This window comes from Eurypyga helias, unplaced genomic scaffold, assembly GCF_000690775.1.
Source record: "Eurypyga helias isolate BGI_N326 unplaced genomic scaffold, ASM69077v1 scaffold177, whole genome shotgun sequence".
NCBI classification, from domain to species: Eukaryota; Metazoa; Chordata; class Aves; order Eurypygiformes; family Eurypygidae; genus Eurypyga; species Eurypyga helias.
The window spans coordinates 17277-45220 of record NW_010262136.1 but is presented as its reverse complement, the minus strand read 5'-3'; the positions used below and the strand labels follow the sequence as shown (position 1 = coordinate 45220).

The following is a 27944-nucleotide window of genomic DNA, read 5'->3' as shown; positions in this document are numbered from 1 at the left end:
GGCGGCGGCGGCGGCGTTCTTCTGTAGCATGGCTATTGTCGCTGTTGCTGTGGCGGGCGCTGCAAATGGCACGTAACTTGTCCCGTAAATCCCGGTGGCGGGGATCCGCTGCACGTTGGGAGCCATGGTGTACACTGGTGTGATGGGGCGGCCCTGGAAGGAAAGCATCAGGTTCAGATCTTAAAAAATTGCCTCAACTGCTGTAACATCCCATTCCCACATCCTGAATTGGTGGCTGTTGTGCACTATAACATCCTCAACAGCATCTCAACATCAGAAGGGTATTGACCACTTGGAGCGAGTCCAGAGGAGGCCACGAAGATGCTCAGAGGGCTGGAGCCCCTCTGCTATGGGGACAGGCTGAGAGAGTTGGGCTTGTTCAGCCTGGAGAAGAGAAGGCTCCGGGGAGACCTTATTGCACCTTCCAGTACCTGAAGGGGCTACAAGGAAGCTGGGGGGGACTTTTTACAAGGGCCTGTAGTGACAGGACAAGGGGTAACAGGTTTAAATTGAAAGTGGGGAGGTTTAAATTAGTTATCAGGAAGAAGTTCTTCTTGGAGAGGGTGGTGAGGCGCTGGAACAGGTTGCCCAGAGAAGCTGTGGATGCCCCATCCCTGGAAGTGTCCAAGGCCAGGCTGGATGAGGCTTTGAGCAACCTGGTCTAGTGGAAGGTGTCCCTGCCCATGGCAGGGGGGTTGGAACTAGATGGTCTTTAAGGTCCCTTCCAACCCAAACCATTCCATGATTCTATGATCTCCTGAACAGGAGCAGGGCAAGAGGCCAGGCTTTCCCACCATCCCGGGTACGCAGAGCAAGATATATGGGAAGTGGGATGTATAGGAAGCAGGATTTAGGTGCTGAACTCACCTGGAAGGGGGGAGGTGTTGAGACAGCGGGTATTACAGCTGCAGCCGCGGCTGCTGCGGCAGCTGCTGCGCTAGCTGGATCCTGCTGGACGGCTAGAGGGTTGATGATGTGCTCAACAGTGTGGATTTTCCCATCTTCCATCATCTTGGCTGGCGGTGCAGGCTGGAACATGGAGTACTGGGCACTGATGGCAGGGATGGCCACTAGGAGAGACCAGACACGTGAGGTGCGTTGGGAGAGGGTTTCCAGGACCTCACGTCACAGGGCTGTGCCGGCTCTCCTGGAGCGGTCCTGCCCCACTCTCACAGGGCAGGTAGCCCCGTGTGCTGGTGGGAAACCTGGGGCACCTCTGCCCTCCCCATGGCCGGGAGCACTGTGGCCGACATAGCTGCCATAGGCAGCTTTTTTCTTTTAAGAAAAGTGTGGTTTGTCCTGCAGAAGCTGCAGGCAGCAACTGTCCAGTCTCTGTGCCATCCTTTGGCCAGCCCTGCGCGATATCACCTCGTTTGCCATTATGCATTTCCCAGGACTGACTTGGCTAAATATGTTTTATCCCATCTCTCTGCTACAGGATCAATCTATTTAATCACACACACACAAAGAAATTGATCTTTAGAGAATCCTCTCATGCCAAAATTGAACAAAGCAAAATAATTTGAGCTATGGTCTTTATGACCAAGGGAAAACACTCTGGTCAGAATGACAGTGTTCTGAGAGAGTGAGTTTATGCAAGGTCCAAAATGGAGCTTCATGGCACTGATTAGGGAAGAAATGGGCTTTGTTGAACATTTCAAATAATCAGAATAATTGGACATGAGCTGTCAGTGTGCGCTGGCAGCCCAGAAAGCCAACTGTATCCTGGGCTGTATCCAGAGAAGTGTGGCCAGCAGGTCGAGGAAGGGGATTCTGCCCCTCTACTCTGCTCTGGTGAGACCCCACCTGGAGGGCTGCGTCCAGCTGTGGAGCCCTCAACATCAGAAGGATATAGACTGGTTGGAGCAAGTCCAGAGGAGGCAACGGAGATGCTCCGAGGGCTGGAGCCCCTCTGCTATGGGGACAGGCTGAGAGAGTTGGGCTTGTTCAGCCTGGAGAAGAGAAGGCTCCGGGGAGACCTTATTGCACCTTCCAGTACCTGAAGGGGCTACAAGGAAGCTGGGGGGGACTTTTTACAAGGGCCTGTAGTGACAGGACAAGGGGTAACAGGTTTAAATTGAAAGTGGGGAGGTTTAGATTGGATATCAGGAAGAAATTCTTCCCAGAGAGGGTGGTGAGGCACTGGGACAGGTTGCCCAGAGAAGCTGTGGATGCCCCATCCCTGGAAGTGTTCAAGGCCAGGCTGGATGTGGCTTTGAGCAACCTGGTCTAGCAGAAGGTGTCCCTGCCCATGGCAGGGGGGGTGGAACTAGATGATCTTTAAGGTCCCTTCCAACCCAGACCATTCCATGATTCTGTGATCTCTACCCGTCTGCTCTGCTAACGCGCTTTCAGTCACACCCTATTAATAATGAAGGTCGGTCTTGTATGTGGTATCTCTTACTAGATCACCTGCTCTGGTTGGGGAAAACAGACTGTGTGTTTCTGTGCTGTGCTGGAACCATAAGAAAGGGGAAGACCTGATAAAGAAATCTGAATCTCAACATGTTTCAAGTGTAGAAACATTTAGACTTGAGCTTCGGGCTTTTGTTTATCAGTTGAATTAATTACAGACACCTCTAATAGGTGTGCATTTCAAAGCCCACTTTTCAAGCATCCTTTAGTAATACCTGGAATTCCTGAGGTATCTTTACAAACATGCATAGCGGCAATATTTTCTGGCTGTGGGTGAGTAGTTTTCTCAGGAGTCTGATCTTCCTTTGGAAACAGCTCTAATCTTAACGGCCTTCTTTTGCATCTAGACCCCCTTCTCACACTGTCTCATGCCACTGTTACGAAGAACTCTTCACAGCCTGCATTAGATGCACACTGTAGCTTCCACTGACAGTTTGGGGCATGTTTTGGGAAAACACTGCAGCTCTGTTATTGTTATAGGTCCTGCAGTTACAATTGACTTGGAGAGAGGAATGGGGAGAAGACCTGAGGACTTCTGCAAGAGGGCCTGTCCCCGTCACCTGCCAGGACCTTCTCCCTCAGGCTGCTTTTCCAAATAACGATCTTTTCAGATGTGATCTTGAGCAATTGAAGGGCTTCAGCCTTCATCCCACTCACCTGGGAAGGGCAAGGGCTGCATATCAGCTGAGGATGTGGGAGAAGGGAGCGATCCCTGTCTCGGCCCATGGGCCGGCTCCCCACAGCCCCACAGCCCTGAGCGCTCTCCTGTGGGCTCTGCATGGCTGCAGGCTGGACCCCGGGGGCTCCCTGCGTTGCTCCTTCCTCATGCACTGATGGTGATGGAGGAGCTTGCCTCAGCCAGGGACTTCCTGCAATGGGAAAGCCACAGGCCCTTTTCCCAGCCTCCTAGCACCAGAGAAATATGAACCAAGCAGGGGAGAGCTGCAGCCTGGCTGGAAACCTGAGGCAGGAATCTCCCAGGGTGAAATTAGCACTGAAGAAATTAAAAGAGAGGAAGATTGCTCTTGGTTACCATGCTCTAGTGTATATGACTAGACAAGAGAGGGAAGTCTGCTTCCTCCTGAGGAGGTGCAGAAAGGGGCAGGAGGGGTGGGCACAGCTTCAGCCCTTCTTCGTTTGGCCTGAAGAGCTCCAGGCGTTCATGTCTCCTGTCCCACTGCATGCCTCTTGGTTGCAGAAAGTCCGGTCAGAGCCAGGAGGCATCTGGCACAGGGGAGCGCTGAGCCCCGGGTCTGTCCCCATGGCCACAGCCGTAGGCTGGCCCTGGAGGAGTCCCTGTGTGCCTGACATGGGAGCTTGGAGCAGGGGCTCACCCACCACCTCCACTTTCCTCCCCTCATTGCACATACTAACCTGCACCGGGCTTAATGGCCACCGGATTGACCGCAGGTAACTCCAAGTTGGGTACCAGCTCGTATCCTTTCTCTTGCTGTTTTCCTTTGCCTTCATGGTACCTGCTGTAGATGCCACGGCCAGCGGAGTATCCCCCCAGGTAGGAGCCCCTGGGGCCTGGGGCTCTGTTGCCAGCTGCACCTCGCCCTCGGCCTCGTATGCTGCCTGCTTATGATAACAACACAGAAGAGGATGGTGAGTAACGGAGGGCGGCAGTCGCGGGGGGAGCAGGAACAGCCCCAGGCTGACATCGGGAGGCATGCGCTTAGAAATGAGGCTGCTGGAGTTAGTTTGATCTGTGACCTCGCTGAGGGAAACAGAAGCACCCAGTGAGGCTATGCAAGTTTTGCTCTTGGTGTTTCTGCACATACGTTAACTGCTTATTTATATTTATGCAACTCTCGGGGCCAGCCTTGTGGGTATAATCCGCTCAGCAGAGAGAGGGGGGGCTCTCAGTGTGACTCCTGTTCAGTACGAACAGCTTCTGCTCTCAGCTCTACTCCAGAGGAGACCCAGCCTCTCAGCTGGGACCCTGCAGAGATGGCCCGAAGTGGTACCTGGCCTTTCACCAACTTTGTCCCACCACTGCAAACGCTTTCACCAGTGGTGTTTGTTTTCTGCGCTATTTTATTAGTAATGTGAATAGAACTCGTCCCTAAAGGTACTGCCTTTATTTATCTCAGTGCCTCCACGCATGTTACGACAGTACTTTGGACACTGTGGTGTTAATGCACTCTACGATGGCCTAATTGAGTATTTAGACCGACAGTTAACTCCTTTGTAGTTCATTGCAAATACCAATCTAGAAATTGAGAAGAAGCTGAAATTCTTCATCAACTAGCATTAAAAATATTTCTCGGTTTACATGGGTGCTTTAAAATACATAGTCATGCTAAACTGTCTGTTATATGGAAATACACATTAAATTCCAGGAAACTATGTTTCCTGTAAGTACAGAATAATTGTAATTATACCCCCAGTTATAGCTGCTAGGGTTTTTTATGAATAACTGATTTTTGGTTAATTTTTAATGACTGTAACTGCTAACTATTTAAAGTATACATAATAAAGGAATTATTTTGCACTTGGTAGTTCTTAAATGGCTTTATAAAGGACACAGCACTACTGTCATTTTAATGTGAAAGGCATGTGGCAACTGGAGAGCTCCCAAGTGAGGCTTGCCCTGACATCCCTCCCTTCGGATGACCAGGTCACCATTCCCCCACCTCCAGAAGGCAAAGGGAGCACTCTGTCACAATCTCTAACGCTTAGGATCCAGCTCTTTGGAAGGAGGCATCAGAAGCTGGAGTCCTTGGACTTGCTCAGACTTGGTACAGCAGTCATAAAAACCAGACCCCTCTCTTCCCCATCCCGTGCTTGGTCCGTCAGCTCATTCTTAACAGTATCTTTGATACCTCCCTCATACTAGCCTGTACATTAGCAATTATTTATAGATAAATACACTGTCTACTAATAAATTAAAATGAGACCGAACCGAAATAAGGCAAAAAGACCTATAAAAGAGTGTTTAAGAAAAAAGTGCCTAGCACTGGCTGTCTTTTGAACAGGGTTGAGACCGATCCTGCCCATCACATCCCCTAATTGTGCTTACTAACCTTTCACAAAGTAATCTCTGTTGGGCCCGATCAAGGCATTGTACGGGTATCCATAATACGCTAGTGTGTACGGGTCACAAGAGTAAACATAATTAGGTTGCTGAGTTACTTCGGGCGTTGCTGCAGCCCCTCCTTTTGCTGCTTTCTGGTAGCGAGTGTATTGTTCCTTGTCTACCGGCTTGGCCAAGGTAACCTCCAGGCACGAACCTTCCAGTTCGACACCATTAAGGTTGTTCATGGCATGAATGGCATCTTCCCTGGTTGTAAAGTGCACAAAGGCGTAATCACGTATTTTTTTCACCCGCTCTACACAGCCAGGGTTAAACTGCCCAAAGACCTTTTTAATGGTGTCCTCTGTGGTCTCAATCATTAAATTCCTCACATAGAGGATTTTAACAGTCTCCATGACGTCTTCATCCACATCTATCTCTGGTTCTGCCCAGTCAACAGCGATTTGGTGTCCCCACAGCTGGATCCTTCCTGGCATGAGTTTCCTCCTGGCCATTGCCGCTGCCCGGTGGCTCTCATACTCCACAAAGGCAAAGCCTCTGTTCTTCATCTTGTCTGCGGCGCTGGCATATACGATAACGTCCAGCACGCCTTCTGTCACCTTAGCAATCTCTTCCAGGATCTCCTCTCTCTTCTTCATCTTGGGAATGCCCCCGATGAAGAGCCGGCAGTTATCCACGCTGCAGCACACGCCCAGCAGCCTGCCAGGGCGGATTTCATAGTTGTTCAGCTCCCTGACGGCACGCTTCGCCTCGTGCTTCTGCGTGTACATTACAAAGGCGTAGCCACGGTTCTTCCCATCAAAGTCCATCATCAGGCGCATTTCGTAGATGCGGCCAACGGACTCGAACACAGGGACAAGCTCATCTTCGTAGACGTCACGGGGGATTTTGCCCACAAAGACTTCACAGCCACGAGGAGGGTGCAGGCCCTCCCAGCCGGGCGGAGGACCGCCATACTTGCGTTGCCCGTTCTCCTGGATCATGCTATATCCAGTGCGCTCCATGAGGGCCAGCAGAGCTGCCTCGTTGGGTGCACCAGCAACGCCTTCGGGGACCTTCGTGGTAGTCACATTGGAGGAATCGTTGCTCATCCTTGCAGTGGAGTCCTCAGCGGTCATGGTGTCAAACTCATTCACAGCCTGATACAGCCTGGGCCAAGGAAGAAGGAGGACACTCGTTAGAAGCTGTTAGCCACCACCAAAATCCCACCCCTCTCTTTTGGCTTCCTGTAGTTGTTCTGCAAGTTCATTTTTCAAACTGGGACTACGGCTGCAGAAAAGCAGATGAACGAGCCACACCGGCCCAAATCTTGATACTGAAAGCAGACCACATGCTGGGTGTAGGCACAGCCCCTCTTTGAGGTGGGTGGTTGAGAGTTACCTGCCTGTACCACCCTGGCACTGTGAACTGCTGCCACAGGAGGCTGAAGTCACATGAACAGATGTCACCAAGCAGCTCAAGACCCAAGGGAGGCTTGCCTCCGCTTTGAAAGGGTAGGAAGGAGCTGACACAGGATTGGGAAAGGGAAGACACCGCCATGAAGCCACCTCCAGCCCCCTCTCCTCTCTCTCAGTCATTCCTCAGTTGATTCATCCACTCCTGAACAGCACAAGTGCCAGGTGCCATACTCCACAGTGAAAGACGGCAAAGGCACGAGAAGCACTAGGCCTGGTTTCGTTCTGATGACAAGCCCCCACTCCCCTAGGCCTTCACAGCAACTGTTGAGTAAGAAATAATAAACACGCTTCAGCATCAAGGGACACCAATTCTTGTTCTCTTGTGCAAAGAGCAATCTGGCAAGCTTGTGAGTTGCCTGCTGCTTGTGGTACAATGTCTGATGTGTTTGCCTCTTCTATTATTACAACCGGACTTAAAAAAAGCTGGAGAGAATCACTCCCTTATGACAGGCAACCTGCTTTAGAGCAAGCGGCCAGCACAGCCCTCCAAGCCAGCAAGAGGAAGGCAAATCTCAGAAACCTCATTCTACATTTGAACAGAGGCAGAGAGCGAGGAGGAGATGACGTACAGGAGGAGATGACCATGCTAATGACCACAACTGCAAGACAGTGGGCTTCCTCTCCGAGGACAATTAAATAAGACACTTTGGGACTCTGAATAGTGAATTCATTGACTTTTAAAGCTGGAGAGGTCCATCAGACGATTTAATACAAGTGACTGTATATGACATGGACCCTTACAATTTATTGTTATTTGCACGTTGAGTCCTCTAACACTTATCTGAGTAAATTGTGTCTTCCAGAAGGACCTTGGTTTTAAGGAATCAAAGAGCTGTAGACCACACTCCCTCAGATGAGCAAGCACGTTGTATTTCTCATGTGAGTTTGTCTGGCTTTTGCTTCCAGCTAGGATTACTTGTTAAACCTTTCTCTGATGACTAAAGAGTCTTTCAAGACCTCTGCTCTTGCTTTATGATGATACTTAAGCTGTGTAATGAAGCCACAACTCTGTCTTTTTAATAAAACTTGCAGGCTGAACTCCCTAATCCCTTCACAATCAGTCATTTTTTAACCTAAAATAGTTTTTCGTGGCTCTTTCGACAGCTCTCTAGGCTTTCAGCCTTTTTCACCCTCTCTCTTCTCCCCACGTCCCTGTACTGCCAAGGTCTGTTTCTCCACACCCAGCCTTCTTCACCCTTGCTATATACAGGGATGAAGAGCATCCCTCTCTCTTCTCCCCATGTCTGTATTGCCAAGGTCTGTTTCTCCACATCTTTTCCCTAACAAACCACATGGAGGGTTTTTTGTCAATTCTAATCCCAAATCCTTTCCAGAAGCACCACTTTCTGAGGTTATGTCCTATGCAGCAGGCATGCCTTGGATTTGTTGCTCCTAAATGCCACAACCTCACATTCATCCCTATCCCAACTGCCTTTTGAGTAAATTCCACCTATTGAGCTACACCACTGGCTCCTCCTCATTGTTTTTTACAACTCCATCTGCCTTTGCATCGTCCAGCAATTTATTTGCCACAATTTGCATTCACATTTGTTGATGGCACTGTCAAAAAATTCTGGGCATCATATGAAATGCTCCTAATATGGGTTTGACAGGCTTATTTTCAAAAAAAAGGACAAAGCTTCTGCCAGATTTATTTATTCTATGTAGTTGTGTTACTCGGTGAGACACAGGTTTCTCTCTGTCCCACAAGGACTCTGATATATACCTGTTGTTAGAACGAATTGACCATTTTCAGTACATTGGTTACCATGCAGGCAGGTCCTTCACTGGTACAGTAGGCCCAAGTCACAGAAATATGAGTGCAAAATTTAGGCACCTAAGTCTCATTTGTATGGTCCACCAAACCCGTTTAAATCCTAGTAACCTTAGCACTGGAGACATTTTTCAGTAAAGCTATAGAACTGCCCAGAGTTGTGACGGTCTGTACACAGAGATGACCCTGCACCAGCCAGGGCAAACACCGCCGTGCGTGGTTCAGCTCCTAGATGTGTTTGGGATTGGGAAGCCGGACCTCTGTGCCTTGGTCTGTGGCAAGGCCTGATCCTGCAGATGTGTTTGGGCCATGGGTATTACATGCTGAAGCTTCTGAGCCATTTTAGTTTAAAAATCTGGAGAGCAGAGGCGGAGGTAGAGAAGGTGGAGGGCAGTATTAGTGATGCTGATGCCTAGGCAATACTTCAGAAAACATAATTTCTTTGAAGACAGGTCTTTGATGGAAGTCCATCAGTTTTGATAGCTTTTTGCTTTAAAATGTTGTTGACAAAAATGCTTCACGTTCAAATGTTCCCCCTTTTTAATGTGTCACAGTCGGACATTTTAATTTTATTCCTGGGAATTATTTGACATAATTAAAAAAATTAAGGCAGAAAAAAACGTTTTCATCTTTCACTTGACAATTTGTTCCTAAAAATGTGACTTCACCTTTCCCTGAATGAAAGCAAAGCTGGTTAAACAAACACTTCGCTGGGGAATAATCATTACTTTTACATGGGCCACCTGTTGGCAAGTGAATTACTTATCACCCCAGGTTTGGGTAAGATTAGAAATGAGTCATTACCACTAGTTTTAGGTCAACTTACAAAATAAGTCTCTGTATTCTGTTATCTGCAGGGCTCGGTCACTGGGGCTATAGTCTAGAAAGCTACAGAGGGGCACCGGTACTGTGGGGAGAGGAGAGGTGGAGCAAAGCCTCCCTGGCCCACCAGAAACCAGCTGGTAATTCGGTGGCTATCCAGGAACTGGCATGTTCTCCAGCACTTTTGCACTGCACCAGCAGGATGCTTTCTACTACTAGGAGTTGTAGTCGAAGCTGCTGCTGAGTGCTGATGGCCACCTTTGCTGCAAACACTAGCATACACTGTTGGTGACAGTGAATAAATAAAAATCCTTTGTGAACCTGAAATGCATTTAGTCCTATGTAATTTCTTGGGAATTGAGGTTCATGATTAAATGTGTTTAATTTTTTTCTGTGCAACTACACAGAGCTGGGTTTCATAAGCAGGAATTACCTAAGACAGTTATAGAGCCCACGTAGTCCTACTTGATGTAGCTAAATGCACACACTTAACAACAGTCATTGCCACATGACACAATTAACACCAAAGTTCAGATATCATCTACCTTGATGAGAAAAAACCCAGGCGTGTCTAGTCTGAGAGCTCTCTCCTCCTGTTGTTGCTGCCTTAGAAAATAGCCTGCCAGCACAACCCAACCTTCTCATGTTGAAAAGCAATTACTCAAGAAAATTGTTTCCAAAAATACCTATTTCCAAAGTGTTCAGCCCTACCTGTGCATTTTTTTAGTCCACAGTAAATTGGCTGTGAAAACTTGCTGCCATGTGCTGTGGGCGTACACAAGGCACGAGCTAATACTGTGGAGGTAAAAAAGCCAGACTGAATTCAGTACATCCACCAAGTCAAAATATAAGCGCTTGATTTCTAGCCTCTGAGGAGAAAGGTACACCTGATCCCGATAACACAGATTCATAAAAGAGACAGACAAAAATATTAATTGCTAATGAGAAAGGTTTTGCTTTGGAGACAACTGAGTTTTAAATTCAAATTTCACCTCCCTTTGATTACCAAAATCCTTCCCTGCTGCCAATTGGGCAGCTCTGAATAGTTCTTGCCCTAAACATTAATTACCTTCTTTTTACCCTATCTTTTTTCACATCACAGCTCAGAATATTAAATGGGAAACTTACTGTGTTGGCAGTGCCTGACCTAAAGCACACTGCGAGCAGGCTGATTAACCGAGGCAGATCTTTAATTAAACAGAAATGCCACGCCTTGATTAACAACGACGCAGGGCCACACGCTGATGTCCCTGGTGCCAGGGCAAAGGCAGCCCAGTGTCCTGGCAAGAAAGCAATGCCCACAGTCCGTATAGCACCTTATCCCTGGGCTTGTCCAGCGCTGGGCAGTGCCCTGTGAAGTTACACAGCCACCTGGTCCCCTGTTGATCCTGGTGTAGTAGAACAGGCTTTTACAAACACAGGGACCCAGCCCGTGTCCTTGTGGGGGCAACCACATGTCCACTCTGCTCACGTGCTCCTATAAAACGGAGTTGTTTCTGTTTGTGCTTGATTCATCCCTTCAGTTTTGTGTTACATCAGTTTAGTGGCACCATGTGTCCTCCTGCGGGTGACACAGCCGCTGGCGGTCGCAGAGCACAGGGACGGGTGTCAGCAGCAGGAGAGCCCAGGGAGACCTGCGAGCTCTGTGATGACCAGAGGGAGGAGGGGATGGGGAGACCTGTGCCCCACCTTTAGACCCTTCACCCTAGAGAATCCTGCTGAGCCCTCAGGGACACCACACGGCATGCCTGGTTCCTTCAAGAAACCACCCCAGTTTTGCATTGTAAGCCACAGCTGCTGCAGAGGGAAGGTCAGTCGCTGAAATTTTAACTAAATACACCCTGTTGACAGAGGGAAGTAGCAGCTACTGGTTTAAATGTGACCTTCCTAGTTCTGTAGTTGAAATAATAAGGGCAAATGGTAATCCTGCTGACGTTGAGCAGCAGCTCTGGAAGCACGGCTGCCCTTAAAGCTCTTTATTTTTAAAAGCTGACTTTTCTCATGGCTACTTTAGATACATCAAATGTATGTAACAGCAACAACCGCTTACAAACACCAACTGTATAACTTCACCACCAACATCAGATATCCACAGAAATGCTCTTGCTAAAAACCCAGTTTGCCTGTTTACAGATTTATTGGCTGAATAGAAAAACACACGGGCCACGTCAACTTGAAATAAAGCCGGGGCTCGAGCACTGCTCCAAGCGTGGTGTGCCTGTTATCTCCCGTTTGAAAGACACCTATGACAGCATTATAATTCATTTTTCTTTTTCTTGACAAGACTGTCCCTCCTTTCCTATGACTTATTTGCATAAATGAGTATGTAGGACCCCAGGCCAGCCTAGCAGTTCTGCAGCCACAGCCATGGCAAGGAGCCGGTGTGCAAGGGGCTCCTTCCCAAACTAATGGTGAAATAACAAGTCCCACCTCTTTTTACAAACATGCCTAACAGAGCCACTGGCCCTGCAAGCGCTCACTGCCATCCCATGTGCCTCCTGACAGAAGGCTTCGCCCTCTGCAATCAGCTTAGGAGACATCCTGCTGGAAGCAGCATCCTTGGCTCCTCTCCATGCATCATGAAGATAGAGGCCAGGCCAGCAGCAGCTATGGTGAAAAAAGGGTCCAGCCTTGGGAGAAAAGACTTTGCCTGACTCCAGTTTACATTCCAAGTGTCAAGGGCTGTTCCTCAGCGTGGCTTTCAACCCAGCGTGGTTCCCTACCTGCTGTCGCTAATGAAATGCAATGTCTGAAGTTGAATCTTGTGGTGGGTCAGTGCAAGACAGAGCGCAGCATTTCAGCATGGCGCTTTGGCTAGGGACCTTTTCTGAAAGTCTTCCATACAGGAGAGGAAAGGTTACTAGGGATGGATGATGTCTTCAGACTTGTAAGAAATCAATTCTTGAGGCCAACAGGCCATGGCAATGTCTACCCAGTGTGTCGGACACATTGCTTTACAGCAGAAGAACTGGGTGAAGAAGTTACCCCAGGCTAGGTTAAACGCTTTGAAAAGGTGGATTTTCTTAATCTGGATCATTCTGGCAAACTCTGTGGAGAAATAGGTGGACTGTGTCAGCAGACCTGAAGGGGTAGGCACATCTGCAGGCAAGAGACTCGAGTAGCTTGTGATGAGCAGCTTGGGAGAGTGATCTCATATCAGCACCAGTTACTGACAATGGCATGTCCGGCTGCTGTGCAAGTTATCCTGCTGCCAGCACCACTAAAGCACAGCATATTCCCATCATCATGCACATGCCTGAATTAGGGCAAACTTGTCTGTTTACAGCTAGGGTCACCCGGGAGAAACCTCTTGGCTCAGGTGCTGCATGGGACCCAACGAGAAGCACACGCACCAGTATTTGCTGCACCACGTCATTTCCCATGTATGTTCAGGCATGAACGTGTACAGCGGTGGCTCTCTGACCACCAGAAGTATTACGCTTAAACGTGGAGAGAAACAGGGTAAAGTACCTAAGGGGTAGGATAAGACTGGCCTACTGAACCCCAAGGCTAGCTGCTGAAATTCCCACTTCTGCTAACGGAGGCAGTAGGATCCTAACCTAGGGCCTCTCATCAGGTGTCTGGCCACTGCTTTCAGTGGAAGGGTTCATAAGCTTCAATTTCGACCTGGTCAGTTAGTCATGTTCCTCTTGTATGGGACAAGTTAATCTTCTGGGCCTGAAAAGCAGTTTTAAGGGTGGAGCTACTGCAGAGGGGGGGTCCGTGCGCAATTCTCAGTTGCTTAAATTTGTCCCAAGTGCCCTAAGCATGTTAAAAATGGTTGATTCCATTTAAAACAAACCAAAACCTGTTGGCTGTATCTTTTGATTGTGTTCTTCTCAAAGAAGGAACATCAGGAAAACAGAAAATGAAGAGTGATATTTCCGACAGTACTCAGCAACTAGCACTACTCTCCCTGACACCAGTTATAAGACTCTAATGGCTTCTACAGGAATATATTTAAGACAGTGAGGAACACTACTGAAAATCCTGCCTTAAAAGTCTTGCAGGGACTGGTTGTGTCCTCCAGGTACCAATCAAAAGCAATATATTTGGTTTAAAAAACTGTAAGAAAATTACTATGAATCTGTTCTTTTACTTCTTGCTCCTTTCCAGGAGAAGAACACCTGAAATTATTCTGTAAATTAACATCCTGGAATTTCCCAGGTTAAAACTTGAATGCTAATCAGGTAATTGAACACTGAATTTGAACAACCAACAATTGGCTACAATTTCAGGCTAGGATTTGAAGGTTAAACTTCTTATTTTCATCACTATCATTAGGAAAAATAACAATCACAGATCTAATTCTCTTAGGCATATTATACCAGTTCCCTTAGCCATATTAATCTTACCTCATAGCAATTTTATATACAATTTAAAAAATGGAGTTGAAATTATGATTCCCCAACAAAATAAAGTCACCTTGTATTGTGCAAACTTCCTGTCTATTCTGTTATCAACCCTCTCTGCATCCTTCCAAGGCATATTTAATTTGGAGTGTGATCCTGCAAAGACTGTCAAAGGTTCCGCTTGCATTATCCATACGCATTATCAATGCCCAGCAGTGAACATTCCCAGGATGGAGGTCCCTCAATGATCTGACCTCCTGGCCTAGAAACTGCAAAAATAGTATTAAGTGAGATATCAATGATGATATTTCAAATAATAAAGTAAGAAAATTTTTCCTGAGCCTGGCACTTCTTGCCATTTCTTTTTGATGATCACTAGTGAAAATTCTGTTCATGCATATATGGTTTTCCCAGGGTGATAATGAAGCGATGCTGACGAAGAAGTTACTGATGTGCCAAAGCACCACCAACACCTAGAGCATCCTATCAACACCACTGTTATTTTCTCTGCTTCTGCAATGCAAATACTGTCAATGCAATGCATGTTTCTTGAGTGTTTTTACGCTGCTGAAATGCCAAACCAGCCACCTCAGCTTAAACCACTTCTGAAGGAAGTTTGGGTAAGTGAAACCCAGTCTCCTCCCTTATTTTATAATGCACTTTGCTGTGAGACATTCAGAACTTTGTCCCAACAAGTTGTGTAACCTGTGTGTTGTGCTGTTTGCCCCAGCTCCGTCTTTTACCCAGTCCAACTCAAAATAATTCTGTAACTCTCAGCTATTTCAGTAGAACCAGTCCCTGGCTGAGGCTGAAGTTATGATCCTGCAAGATATTGAAGCCACATGTTGAGGAAAGCTGAGAAGATGAGAGATGGCTTGTGTAATCGTTCTTATCAGCTTTCCAAATCAGGAAACAACACAACCCTTCTCCTCTCCCCAGATTCCCATATTTCAATCCAGTCAACAAAGTCTATTATTACCACGGTCAGACAGGAAAATGTGTGACATATAAATAAAGTGCAGCATAGTCACTCAGTATGTAACAAGTCTTTCCTACTCTGGATGAGCTGTACTTGATGGGAAACTTTATGCAGCATTTGTTTACCACTAATGCAATTAAACAGTGTTCTCTGCAGAGATGCTGGTACAGATAAGAGTGACCTGCTCATTAACTGTCTGCTTTAAAAAGCATTCTTTCTTAGAAAGGAAGGACTGTTTCATTCACTGTGGACTAGGAGCTTGGAAACTTTTGCCATAGGAAAGGCAGGAAAAGCAATCTTCTACAACTGAAAAACAAAACCACAACTAGACTCGTCTGTTAATTATTAGACAGGAAAGATAAGACATTCAACTATTTAACTTCTTGCCCCTTCAAAGGAAAATCTTATATATGAACACGGTGATTTAATTCGATTATTGAAAAGGTCTGTCAAAGGCTGTGCTGAGCTCTGTAGAGTAGGGAGATGCGTGCACGTGCTCGTGATGTTTATTTGTTGTTATAATGCAGAACTCCATCTATCTGTCTGTCTGTCTGCGTAAACCTAACAGTAACATGTTCCACCCTACAGTGCAGCCAAGAGGATCTAGAGAAGTTCGCAAACTACAATTCCCTTTTCGGCCTGCCTGATCGAACTCCTTCATCTAACTCTTCCGGAGGTCCCAGAGCGACACGCGACGCATCCTGCCGGTTCACACAAAGCCTACTCACTGAGTCAATTCTGTAAAAATACAAAGAGCTTCAGACTTTTCAGTTCACCCTAAACTTACGTGCTGTTTGTACTGCGGGATTCTCCGTTTTGTGTTCACCGCGCGAGCACCGCAACAACGGGGGGCCCGAGCGGCCACCCTGCTTTCAGCAGGGGGCAGAGATTTTTGGGGAAAGCTAAAAGTGGCCCAAGGTGTTCCCTCCCGCCTCGGGTCACAGAAATGAAAATCAGCGTAAAGCGAACCGCGGTTGGGATGTGAATGTTGGCTGCTGCAAGCACATTAAACTCCAAGCACTTGGCTTAGTCAGTGGCTGGGTGGTTTGTTGGGTTTTTTTGGCTTTTTTTTTTTACCTTTGTGCACTGACATTTGACCCTTTTTATAATATGCACCTTGCACCACTGAAACCCAGCTAGTTATTTATTAAACTCAGGTACCAATGGCCGACTTGTACATATCATGCTTTTTAACTGCCTGGCGTTGCCCGTGCGCGGAGGAGAGGGGGATGAAAGGCAATTGTCTTTGCCGTGAAATTCTGTCGTATCGGCAGAAAGGAGCTGCAAAGTGCAGCAATTTGTACCTGACCTCTGGTCTAAGAAGTTTGTACAAACCTTTGAACCTTGGATTGAAATTGAGAAACAAGGTCTACAAGTACAAGGAAGAGATTTCCAGTACTTGTTACCTGTGCCCAGGGTTAATATTATAAATTTTTAAAAAAATGTTTAACCAAGGCAGGGACTGTCTCAGGAGGCACCATTCCTGTGCTGGGTTAATTCAAAACAATTTAAGTCTACTGAAATTACAGCTCAGTTGGAAATACCTAGGGATTGGAAAAGAAATTTCTATGCACTACAGAAAAGGAGTGGGATTCGAGACAGATGTCATTTAAAATTCACCTTTTGCTGACCTTGACTGCAATTTTTTCTTTTAATTAAAAGCTGAAGAAAGAAGACAAGCAACATTTGATTCAATATAATTTCTTCAGCAAAGAATGGAGCTGAAATGCAGAACTGAATAGAAATTATTAAATAGAGTAGCAAAATGGCCCCTCCTTTGTTAACTTTATTTATTTTTATCCATCACATTATCTAATCTCAGTTACACAGTGCACAGCTATACGAAAAACCCATGGAAAAATAATCAAACCAACAACATTACAACAAGCTCTTGATAGACAGTCATATGGCCTTGTCCTGACGAGCAAAAAGGACATTTGGCAGTTCTGTTAGGTTACCCATGTTAATTTAGCGCTCTCAACCGTTTCAGGTACCAGCAAGGTCTTTGGAGCAGCAGCATCAGCTTACACCAACATGTGCCACCACAGACTGTGTTGGGTGTGAGGGCCTTCAGTAAAACGATTCAAAAAGATGCCCCTTCTGCAACTCAACCTGTCAGGCCATGGACCCCGTCATTGGTTTTAATCAACCTTACTTATAACAACTACATTTCTTTTTTGTTTATTTTTTTAAAAAGGTTTTAGATTCAGCTGATTTTTTTAAAGGTTTAAGTTCAAACTTCACCACAGGTATCAGCACTGACCCCAGTAAAGCAATAAATGAATAAATAAATACATAAGGGTAAACAGATTAATGTCACGTGTCCTGTGTCATATACAAGCCTTAAACATTGCACATGCTGCTTAAGTAGAATATAAATAGAATAATATGAGAACTTAATTTTCTTAAAACGTTATCAGGATGCAAGTGAGTGATACAGATTCATTTGCATTAAGAACACTTGCGTATATACACTGCTCGCTCAACCTTCCCAGCCACCTTCAATCTGCAAGCCCCAAATTCTGTACCTAAAGATGATAACCCACTTTTAAAGCTTGATTTTTATGTCAATCTCTTGAAAAAAGCAGAACAAAATGCCAGGCAGCGCAAACAGACAACAGCAGAGCCAGACCAATTGAAAACACAAAGTCAGGCGGTTGTAAATGGCTACCTTTCACTTCATTAATTTAAGATAGCAGACAAAATATCTCTGAGACACGATTTTATTTGCTTTCCTCTGTCTAAAATATCAGTGGGTTAGTTTTCACTGCCCTGCCATTCGCTTTGATATGCGCCACACAAATTCTTTCAGATATTCACGTCAAGCTTGTAGTTCAAGCTTCGAAGTAGTTGCTTCCTTCTCAAACAACCCTTTAGGACCCTCTGAAGGAAGGCAAAACCCAAACCCAATACCTTGACAATGACATCCTTTCAGTCTCAACTTCCCGATAAATGAAAACCAGATAAAAAGCCCTACAGAGCAAACAAGATTTCCCTTACCTCTCCGGTCCCACGACTGAAGCGCGACAGGTTAAGAGGACTTGTGCCTTTGCTTGAGCAACCTTTCCTCCGAATGGCAAGAGCCGTGTAACCTGGTTATACAGTTTATGCATCTCTTCATTGGCCAGCGAGCGTTAGCCATTTAAATTCCTTGGGAGTCATTTGTTAAGGGCTCTTAGGCTGAGGCTAAGTGGGTGGGACGGGAGGGAGAGGGGATGTTAGCGCTGCCAGATGCAGAGAGCTCTCCAAAGCGGTTTGAAAATTAATAGAAAGCCATCTGCAATGAAGGGATCTTTGGAGGGAGGGCTGGGTCCAACCTTCAGGGAAGCACAGGAAAGAGAAACCATGACATTTTCACAGGGAGAAGGAATTTGAAGAGAAAGATTTCATTCAAAATCCAAAACTTGGAAAAAAGGGAGTGAAACATGTACAAACAACTCCTTCCTAGCACAAGGCGTTGTGCAAATAGCTTGAGTTACTCACAACAGATAAGATAAGAAAAGGACATATTTTGCTTGACAGCATGAGTTTTTCAGTGAAATCTTTTTTTTTTTTCTTTATATGTCTGGAAAAATGATTTCAGGCTACGCCGAACCGATTTACCTTTGGTTGTTGGAAAGAAAAAAAAAAAAGGTCTGCAGCTCCTGGGGCAAGAGGTAGGTTTATGGATCTCGGCAGTGGCAGGACTGTAGGAATAACAGCCTGTGCTGCGTACCCGGCGTGCACCGTTTCAGCGCCAAACACGGAAACTCAAACGTGTTTGCTTGAAAGGAAAAAAAGAGAGCCTGGTGCAGAAGTATAAGCACAGGGGTGGTAAAACATGATTCATGACAGCAGAAATGGTCTGTACATAACAACGGAGCATTAGGCCCCGGCAGCACTTAGGCAAAGCAAACAACACACCTTCTCGAGCAGCCAAGGGGAAGGGACGGCACTGAAACCCTCTTTGGATGATGGATTTGCCCGGTCGGCAAGCAGTGTGCACAACCAGCCGTCGGGAGAAGAGGGAGCATTGGGGATGACTGATTTCTGGGAAAGGAGACTGCCCGGAGAAGATGAAAAGCAAACAGCATATCACAGAAGCAAAACAGTTTGGATGATGGATTTGCCCGGTCGGCAAGCAGTGTGCACAACCAGCCGTCGGGAGAAGAGGGAGCAGGGCATGCCTTGGGGGACGACTGATTTCTGGGAAAGGAGACCGCCCGGAGAAGATGAAAAGCAAACAGCATATCACAGAAGCAAAACAGTTACAGCTTTCCATCCTTCCCCAGTTTGTTTTCTTTTTTTTTTTTTTTTTAATTGGCATAGCCATTCCTTTCTTCTTTCTCTTTGTTTTCCAAAGTAAAGCTCAGTCCAAATCTCCAGCCAAGCAGCGCACAGGCAGCAACCTCAGGGCATCCTAGCGTGGAAGAAGTGTCTTAACCTCTCCGTGACAAACCGTGCACAGGGGTGGATTCTGCAGAGGAAGCACCATCAGTTTGTACCAGACAGTCCTACATAATAATTGGTTCTTGCCCTCTGAGTGCTTTAAACTGAGCACATAAAACTTAAGAGACATCCTTGTACTGCAGAGTCAGAGCCTGGTCAACAGAGAAGAGGTGTGGCCTAGTCAACGGGTGTAGAGATAAGAGCTCTAAAATTAAAAGGCTCCAAGTTAGAGAAATGTGGAGGATGGGAAAGACTGGCAAAAGAAGCATCTCTCTGCCGGTTTCTGAGAGCAAACAGGAAGGATAGCTGTTCTGCTCATACCACAAACCCAAAGAGTGATTGCGATCATTCTCTTCTGGCTTTTTATACTTGTTTATCCACAGTTCTGTGGCCATGATGTGTAGGCACTGTACAAACACACCTGCAGCCCAGATCCTGGTCCCAAAATGCCTGCAGGCCAAGTCTACTGTACATCTCTCATCTTCAGAATTCCTGCCTGCAAACGTTAACTCATGAGCTGCGAGAGCTGCGGAGAAGCAGGTGCTGCTCTGCTGGTAGGGAAGCTGTAGCATGGAAATTAGGTGGTTTGCCCAAGACTGTAAAAGGAATCAATCTCAAATCCGGCCAGAAAATCTAGAGATTTCTGCCAAAATCAGATCCGTGCCTCAATCCCACTGATCTGTATAGGGAAATGAGTATAAAATATTTAACTGGTAGAAGCTCATAACTCCTCCTCCACCATATTAATTCATTTTTTAAAGTCAGTATCCTCTTTACCTGGAATTTTTCTGCTGGAAAACAAACTAAACTTTTAACCATTGTAAAGTGAACCCTATCAGCTACAACCATGCATGCATTTGAATGCACAGGGAAGACTATTCTGGTATAACTGGAATTAAAAAGCAACAACGTTAGTGAGCCAATGGGGTCATTTTTAGGAGGCTCTTCAATATGCCATGTCAATTAGGCTCATGCAGGGAGGCTGCTCAAACCCTTGATTTCCATTTTATGCTTTCACTTTTAGCTCCAGCTTGTTGTTAGTTTCCAAGTTATGCCCCCAACCCTGTTTAAATCAATGAACATCAGCAGATCAGGCTGCTGTAGTGTATTCTGAAGTGTTAGTAAGCCCAATGGCAGAATTTGAAAATACATTAATCTGTCCTGCAGGCTGTGCTTTTATAGGGAATATAAAAATGTGGACAAGATGCTGCAAGTGTGACCCCCAGCTTTCCATGGTGTTAGGAACCTACTTCCCTCCAGCCTCAAGCACACGGTGTTCATAGCAACTACATGATTTCTTATATGCCTCTTTACGATGACTGGCATCATGAGAGGGATACACCTAAGGCAGAGTGCAAAAGTGTCAAGGGCAGAGCCATCCAAGCAGCAGGCAGGATGGGTTCTGTACACGCACACACATTCCTCTCCTCATACACCACTGCGCGGGTGTAAGGATATAAATACACCTTCTCTCCTCATGTACAGCTTGACTGCAACATTGAAGTGTCACCATCCATTACAATAATACCGTAAATATTCAGTTGCTTCTTCTTTTGATGACTGACAGATAAGCAGGGGCCAGATCCTAAGAGATGTGAAAGACAACAATGCAGAGAACAGTCCACCAAGACCAGTCCACACCTGCGTTTCACATAGACTTGCCATTTCCTTTTATTCTTTCCAGTTGTGGGATTACACACAAAAGGTTTTTCCTAAATAACTGTCCTCCTGAATACAGTGATAGAAAATGCTGGATGTCTGAAGAAAAAAGTGAGCTGCACTGGAACGTGCTAATGCCTGCACACAGTCTGGCATCTGCTGATCAGGTGCACTGGGCTCCTCCACGTGCTGACAAGCACTAACGAAACAGGGATTCTGTGCGGTGAGGTTTTTACAAAGATCGTACCCAAATGCTGTGGGAGATCCAAGGGTGGACCACAGGATCACCATTTTACTGTGGTGAGGTTATTCTCTGCATAAGAGTATTTCATAGAATCACAGAATGGTTTGGGTTGGAAGGGACCTTAAAGCCCATCTAGTTCCAACCCCCCTGCCATGGGCAGGGACACCTTCCACCATCACTATTTGTGATGATCATGGTAGGAAATTGGCTTTCAGGGTATTTCAGGGTGGCAGCTTGGCAATGTGGGACAGTGCAGACACATGGGCAAGTGAAAAGAGAAGGGAGAGTAAGGAGTGAGTGGTGGGTTAGCTTTTATGTTCTTCAAAAGGTACTGAGAGACTGTATGAGAAGGGAATGTGCCAAGTGAAATATTTCACCAAAAGCACACGTGGATTTAAGAGTGGCCTGCAAGGTCTCCAGTCTCAATCTCAGAAAGTCGTTGCAGTTTGTCAGTATATTCACACATAAGCCCATCCTCAGCCACAAAAATTAGGATCTCACGATCTAACAAGCAGCCTTTTTTTCCTTTTTCTTTCTTTTCCCTCTCTTTTTAACAAAACCACTTTGTGTTTGGTGGAACAGGTTCTCACATGTTTGTAGAACCATTTTATTGCCTATTTGAATGTTTAAAGAGACAACACCACTTTATTTAAATGAATAACATGTTATTTTGCATCTGTTCTTACACAATGTGAGTTAATACAGCACAATTTGTCATTTCCTGACTTTCATAACTTATTGCAGACCAAAAACTGGGGAGATCCTTCAGAGAACACACAGTCTGTAACACAACACTCTTGGATTTTTACGGGTGGTTAGTATACGACAAAGACATATATAATTATATATCTCAAAACAGCTTTACTATGTAGTTTCAGGAGATTTTCTAAGGTGTTCAGCCACCCAGGCAGACACTTGGAGACAACAGCTTTCCAAGTTTTCTCACACCAAAGTCTTTTCCATGCTTAATCTGTCAGTGCTTTGCCCTTTAACTTGCCACGTCATGGAGGATTCCCAGTGAATGCCCTCACAAAGGTGCAGTTCCCTTCTGTCCTCCCACCATGGAGAGGACAAAGTCACAGCCCTGAAGGTGAAGTCCCACCAGGGGACATTTGGCCAAGGACACCTTGGGCTTTCCCCTTTTGTTTTTTTATCTTAGGCTTCTCTGGGTCATCGGCAATGACAGTTGCCCTGATAACCTAAAGGTCACAGACAAAGTTTTTGTTTTGTTTCTAGCAAACACTTTAATTGTCATTCTGCAATAAAATCAGCACAGAGGATCAACCTGGAGAGCAGGCTCAGTTCCCCCATGTGCAATCTTGTGCTTTCATTTAAACATGAAAGCAGGTTTTAGGTTCCAAAAGGTAAGAAGACGAGATATTGAATAAACCCATGGAGTGCAATGGATTTTAATTAGCATGTAAGAAAAGAAGGAAACCAGCAAACCCCAAAGGTTTTTATACAGCCACAACCATTGCATTTCTGTGGCATGTTTGCTTTCCATTCAGATAAATACAGGATGGGTTCTGGATAGACGTATCTACAAAGGAGGTTAATATGATGATCGCTTTTCAGTCCCTGGGTAGATAAAAGACTCTATGGCAAAAAGGTTCAGCCCTCACTAGCCTGATGCGGCTGCTCATGTCCAGTGTTTCACACCACAGCCTCACAAACATGTTAAACCGGTGCTGCCAACATAAGGTCCTGCTCCATCCTTCCCACCGCCACCTCGTGCAGCTTTCGCTTGTGCTGCCATGAGCGTTTGTGTGGCTGCATCCCGCCCACATGCTACCCAAATACCTGATCTGGAAGGGGGAAAGGAGGTGGGACTGGTCCTTTCCACCAGCATTGTTGGCTGAAAGCATTTGTCGAATCGCCAGAGTGGGGCAAATTCATGGGAAAACAGGGGAAATATTTCTTTTGAAGGCTGATGAATCCAGTTTCACAGCACCTCTCCTACTCGGGAGAAGTCGATGAGATTTCACAGTGGGGTAGACAAGAGCCTTTCTCTAACACCAAGAAGTTCACTGAACGACCCTGAGAGGCCAGGGGGTAGAATAGTAAACTGTTACTCCTCATAAGTTTGGATGCAGCCAAACTTAAAGCCAAACTGATGAAGTGCTGCAGGTATGGAGAGGCTGAAGGTACGGTAGGAGTCAGGGGGAAGGTGCATGAGCTCCACGGGTCACTGAAAGGCACCCGGTGGCCACCTCCTCTGGCTAGCAGGGATACCCAGCCAGCAGAGGCCAAACATGTCCCAACTGATTTTGATAATTAAAAGGTTCCCAGCAAATAATATTTAATATTCTCCCTGGTTCCCTTTGGGGCCTTTCTGCAAAGGAGAGCATCACAGGGTTTGGTGATACATGTTCACAGGAGGGGGGATGAAGACATCCAAACTTATATTTACGGGAGACTTCCAGAATCAAGGTATGAAAATGAGTATGGTTAGCACAGGTAGCCCTTGTTTCCTCTCTTCCACCAATTGGCCTGCCCTTTTACAGGTTGCAATAGAACATAAGAATATTAAGTGAAAGACCTTTTCCTTCATCCAACGGGCATCATCTCTGGTTCGGGCATAAGCTTGTCTATTTTAGTTCTTAATGAAAATAAAACAATAAGCATCACTCGGAAATTGTTTGTAAAAAGAGGTTTTCAGATGAGGGGACTGACAGTTTCCTTCAGGAAAACAAATGTATTTTTCTGCCTCCCAGTAACATGAAGGAAAAATTGAGACTGGAGTAGAATGAATGAGCGCTGGGGGGTTTACTGCACCCATTAACTCCGGTGTCTCTCACATTGAGCTTTATTACATGTTCCCAACTTCCATGTCTCAAAACACTGATTTATCGTTAGGATTAGAAAAAGCAGAGTCTGAACTGCCATGCACAGCAAAGACAGCATTACCAAGGAAGTCCGTGTGAAGCAGACTAAGCTTTACACCCGTCCTATGCTGCCAAAATACCAGGGACAGGAGTTTACATGGTAAAAAAGCTGCTGTGACCAAGTCACCCTTGGGTGGTGCGTTTTGCTTGGGCGTCGGGAGCGGTGTCGCACCCCTTGGCCCATTGCCCTCCCTCGGCACGGCGCACTTTGTCCTGCCGGCCCAGCGCAGGTTGACTCGCCCGCGCCATCACACGCTCTCGCCTTACCTAACCTCCCCCCAACGCCCCGGCTCCTCCTCTGCCACTGTTTGCATCCTGTCTGCTCTTCTCCACCGCGGATCTTGGCTACAGACGGGCAGGGTTTGGGCTGCAAACAAAAGCTGGGCTTTCTGCTCAGCGGCCAGCGTTGTGCCAGAAACCAGCCGCAGGCACGTTGCTCCTGAGCCACCGTGGTGTGCTCGGGTTTGGGGCTAATTTAACCATGCTGCCAGTCTAAGACGTGATTCTGTGGCGGGGGAAATGGGACGGATCTGCCTGTTAATTCCCCAGACGTTACCTGCAGCACAGGCAAGCCCTAGAGCTTCGTCTATACCGAGCCCCGTGCACGGCGCAGAAAAACAAGTGTTAACAAAAGTGGGTCTCGGTATGAACTTTGCAACCCTGCGGTAAAACCACCCACCGTAACCAAACATGCTTGAACAGTAAAAGGGCACTTTCCCCTCCACGGCTGCACCTGAGCTGGGGCCCACAGCCACTGTGGGGCTCTCGGGCATCATCCCCCCGCGTGCTAGAGCTGCCCCAGCTCAACCTAAGGGGTAGACCCAGCCTAATTAAACCTGAAAGTGCTCAAGGGCTATGCTAATGGGGAGCTCTGGGTCATCACAGGAAGGTGATTTTTTTTACAGGCCTGCTCTTCTGCTATAAACCCTTCTCTCTCAAAGAAAGACCTCAGAGCGTTGTTGACGTAACTTAGGCTATAGATATTTGACAAGATAAACCTGGCAAAGTGTCTGTGATTTCAAGGACCATAATAGGTGAAACATTTTGGAATGAGAAGAATGGTCTGAATGGGTGCAATTATTAAATCCATTAGTTAAATTGCTCTTTCCTCAGTAAAGAAAATGTTTCTGTATGACCTAGGATCTGCCACTCTTGAGCCACTCACAAAGGCTAAGTGGGAGGTATATCTTGTTCAGGACACACCTAAGCCCCACACTTCCCATTTCTAGGGAAAGGTTTGTATTTTAAAGAGTACATTTCCAAACTGGCAATAACTGGCAAACCCTTGAGTTCAGACTCAGAAGCTGCATCAAAAGGTCCTGAGACAGAAAGACCCCTTTACTTTGGGTAAAGGAGGGGTTGGAGACATGGAATGAGCTCTTCTGAACAGTATCCACAGCTCTGCCCTATTTATTTTACCTCTCATATTTATTCTCTTCTGCAGGGTGGGTGTGTGTAGACTCTGGAACTGCCCAGGATAGGTGCCGTGGGCAAGGCCACCTTGTTCCGTGGGGAAGGAGACGACTTCAGCTAAAAAGTTGTCTGCTGTGATGCTTTTGGGACCAAGGAAGAGACCCAGGCATGTTTTATTCATTAGCAGAGACCTTACTGATGGGAACTACTGTCCTCAACTATTGGACATAAATAATGCCCTCCATGCACCTGAGATGTTAGCTGTTTGCAAAGAGGCATCTGTAATTAAACAGGAAATTGCAGATTCCCAGTGGGTTAACAAGGTGACAAATTACCATAATCCCACAGAGATACTCCCTTCTTCTTTAAAAAAAAAAACAACAAAAAAACAAAAAACAAACAAACAAACAAAAAAACCCAACCCTAAACCCAGACAGTTAAAATCTTCTCAGGGACTTTAAGAGGTCCATTTCTTTACCCTTCCCAAAAACATGGAAGCACGTTTAATTCATGGGAAGATATATAGGCTGCATTTTAAAGGTGAGCATGTTACCAAATACCCAGAGAAAGAGCTGCTACAGTCTCCATGCAGCTAAGCTGATTGAAATCTGACCTTTCTAGGCCTGTGTGCTGTCTTCAGAACACCACTGGAGGTAAGCAGAGACCTATGTTTGAGGACGTTACCCTTCCTGTCATATTGCTGGAGTTTATTGCAAAAGAAAAAGACATTTTGGGGCAGTCTGTCCCAGTCTTACCCCGTTCGATTCACCAGCACACAATTTAGTACAGAATCTCGGAAAATGGAAATGTAATATATCACTGTCTAGTCCACAGATTACTATGGCAACAACCAGGTTGTCACCTGTCCTTCACCTGCCCAAATACTTAGACTTCCACATCACCCTTGGGGTCTGAATTTTCTATCAGTAGAAGGAATTACTTGTTCTGGTCTAGTTTCAGGGTGTATCTGAAGAGATGGCTGAAATTTTATTGGTCTGTAAGTTTATCTGAATGAAGCCAATTCACTCTTGGTGGCACATCATCAGGTTTGACATGAGTAGTGTTACACCAGGGATTTAATTTGACTTCTCATACGTTTCATGGTATGAAACTGGTGGTATGTGCAAGAGAGCACATCCCAGAAAATAGAAACAAAGCCATCAGGTTGCCCTTGTTTTGATCTTTGGCATTTGTAAAATGGCCACATTCTTTTTCTGGAGATGTGCCACAAGACCGCTGAAGAGTAGTAAGGTTGTACTGACATTTTAGAGTGCTTTTCCTTGGAAAGTCTCAATTCTTTGGGGAACAATTATTGTTAAAAATGAAAGCTAAGTGCCTTGCATGTAATTTACTAAGTATATTGATACCAACAAAAGAAAAGTAATTTCCTTATGCAGTCACTGAGCTACACCCTTTCAGAGAGGAAAAAATGTAGTATTTTGAGTTTGTGCATTCACTCCTGAAAAGACCATTTTATACATGTGAAAAGGTTACTTTTACTTTGTTATTGATTGCTTCAGAGGATTAAAAATAACGTTCAGAGAGCAATTGTGGGATGTAGTGCGATGGTTGCTGTGTGTGCCGTGTACACTGCAGCAGCGTGGTACACTTGCGCCCTGGAAAAACAGGACCCTCCGCAGTGACTGCCCATTGCTAACAGAGATATTCAGTTGTACCCAGAGTATAGTCAGCTTCACAAAAGAAACTACTTTCTCGTCTAAAGCAGAAGATGGTCTCCAGCACTTAGTGACAAGGAAAACAAGGATTACCCATCACCACCTCCCCTACGAACGCTTACGTTGCATTTTCGGGCATCTACTACTGCCCAGGAGGCTGAAACAGGTGCTTCACTGGCCAGGCTCCCTCTGACACAGCCTGCATCCCTGCTAAATACCATAGGAAATACAACCACAACCACAATGCCACCGCAGGGTACGGTTACTAACCTACTGATCGCCCCTCAGCCGGCTGGCAGCAGTAGGTTGGTGACCTGCTAAGCCGTCGCGTGCCTGGTGCCACTGTCGCTGTTGTGTCCCCAGCACCCAGCTGCCTAGCTGCTTCAAGACCTCTGCCGGGGACGTCGTAGGTCACGGAGAAACAGCAGGACAGATCTTGTGCTTTTTCACTAAAACTATCAATGAACCTAAGCTATTACAACCCCTAAAGACGACCGGAGCTGATTAAAGGGCACTTTACAAAAGGTTCCTCCCTGGGTACACTGTGATCATGTTTCACCAACTAGTTTCAATCCCTCCTCCTCTGGCCAAAGGTCAGCACGTCCAAGTGAGCAAAGTCCAGTGGTAGCTCATGGCTAAAGCCATCCCGGCTTACCGCAGGTGCTCCAGAAGTAAGGCTGCTGTGACACTCAGAGCTCACTGGTATAAACTACTGTAAAATTTGGAGGGGAAAGAGCACATTCCGGCGGAGAAGACAAAGAGCATTTGCCGCTGTGACTGAGCAAACAGACAATAAATGG

General features: G+C 46.2%; 1 protein-coding gene across 2 annotated transcripts in view; it reads right to left on the bottom strand.

Moving 5' to 3' along the window:
- The window catches only part of RBM47 (RNA binding motif protein 47), a 6786-nt gene extending 192 nt beyond the window's left edge, over positions 1-6594 (bottom strand). The window contains exons 1-4 of one of the 2 annotated variants that reach the window (XM_010155586.1): positions 5445-6594; positions 3790-3996; positions 868-1070; positions 2-153 (exon numbers count right to left, since the gene is read on the bottom strand). In XM_010155586.1, the coding sequence (XP_010153888.1) occupies positions 2-153; positions 868-1070; positions 3790-3996; positions 5445-6573 (1691 nt within the window). In that variant the 5' untranslated portion in view covers positions 6574-6594. The remainder of the gene's footprint in view (position 1; positions 154-867; positions 1071-3789; positions 3997-5444) is intronic. The other variant, XM_010155585.1, reaches the window with a different exon arrangement.
- Between the last annotated feature and the right edge of the window lie 21350 nt (positions 6595-27944).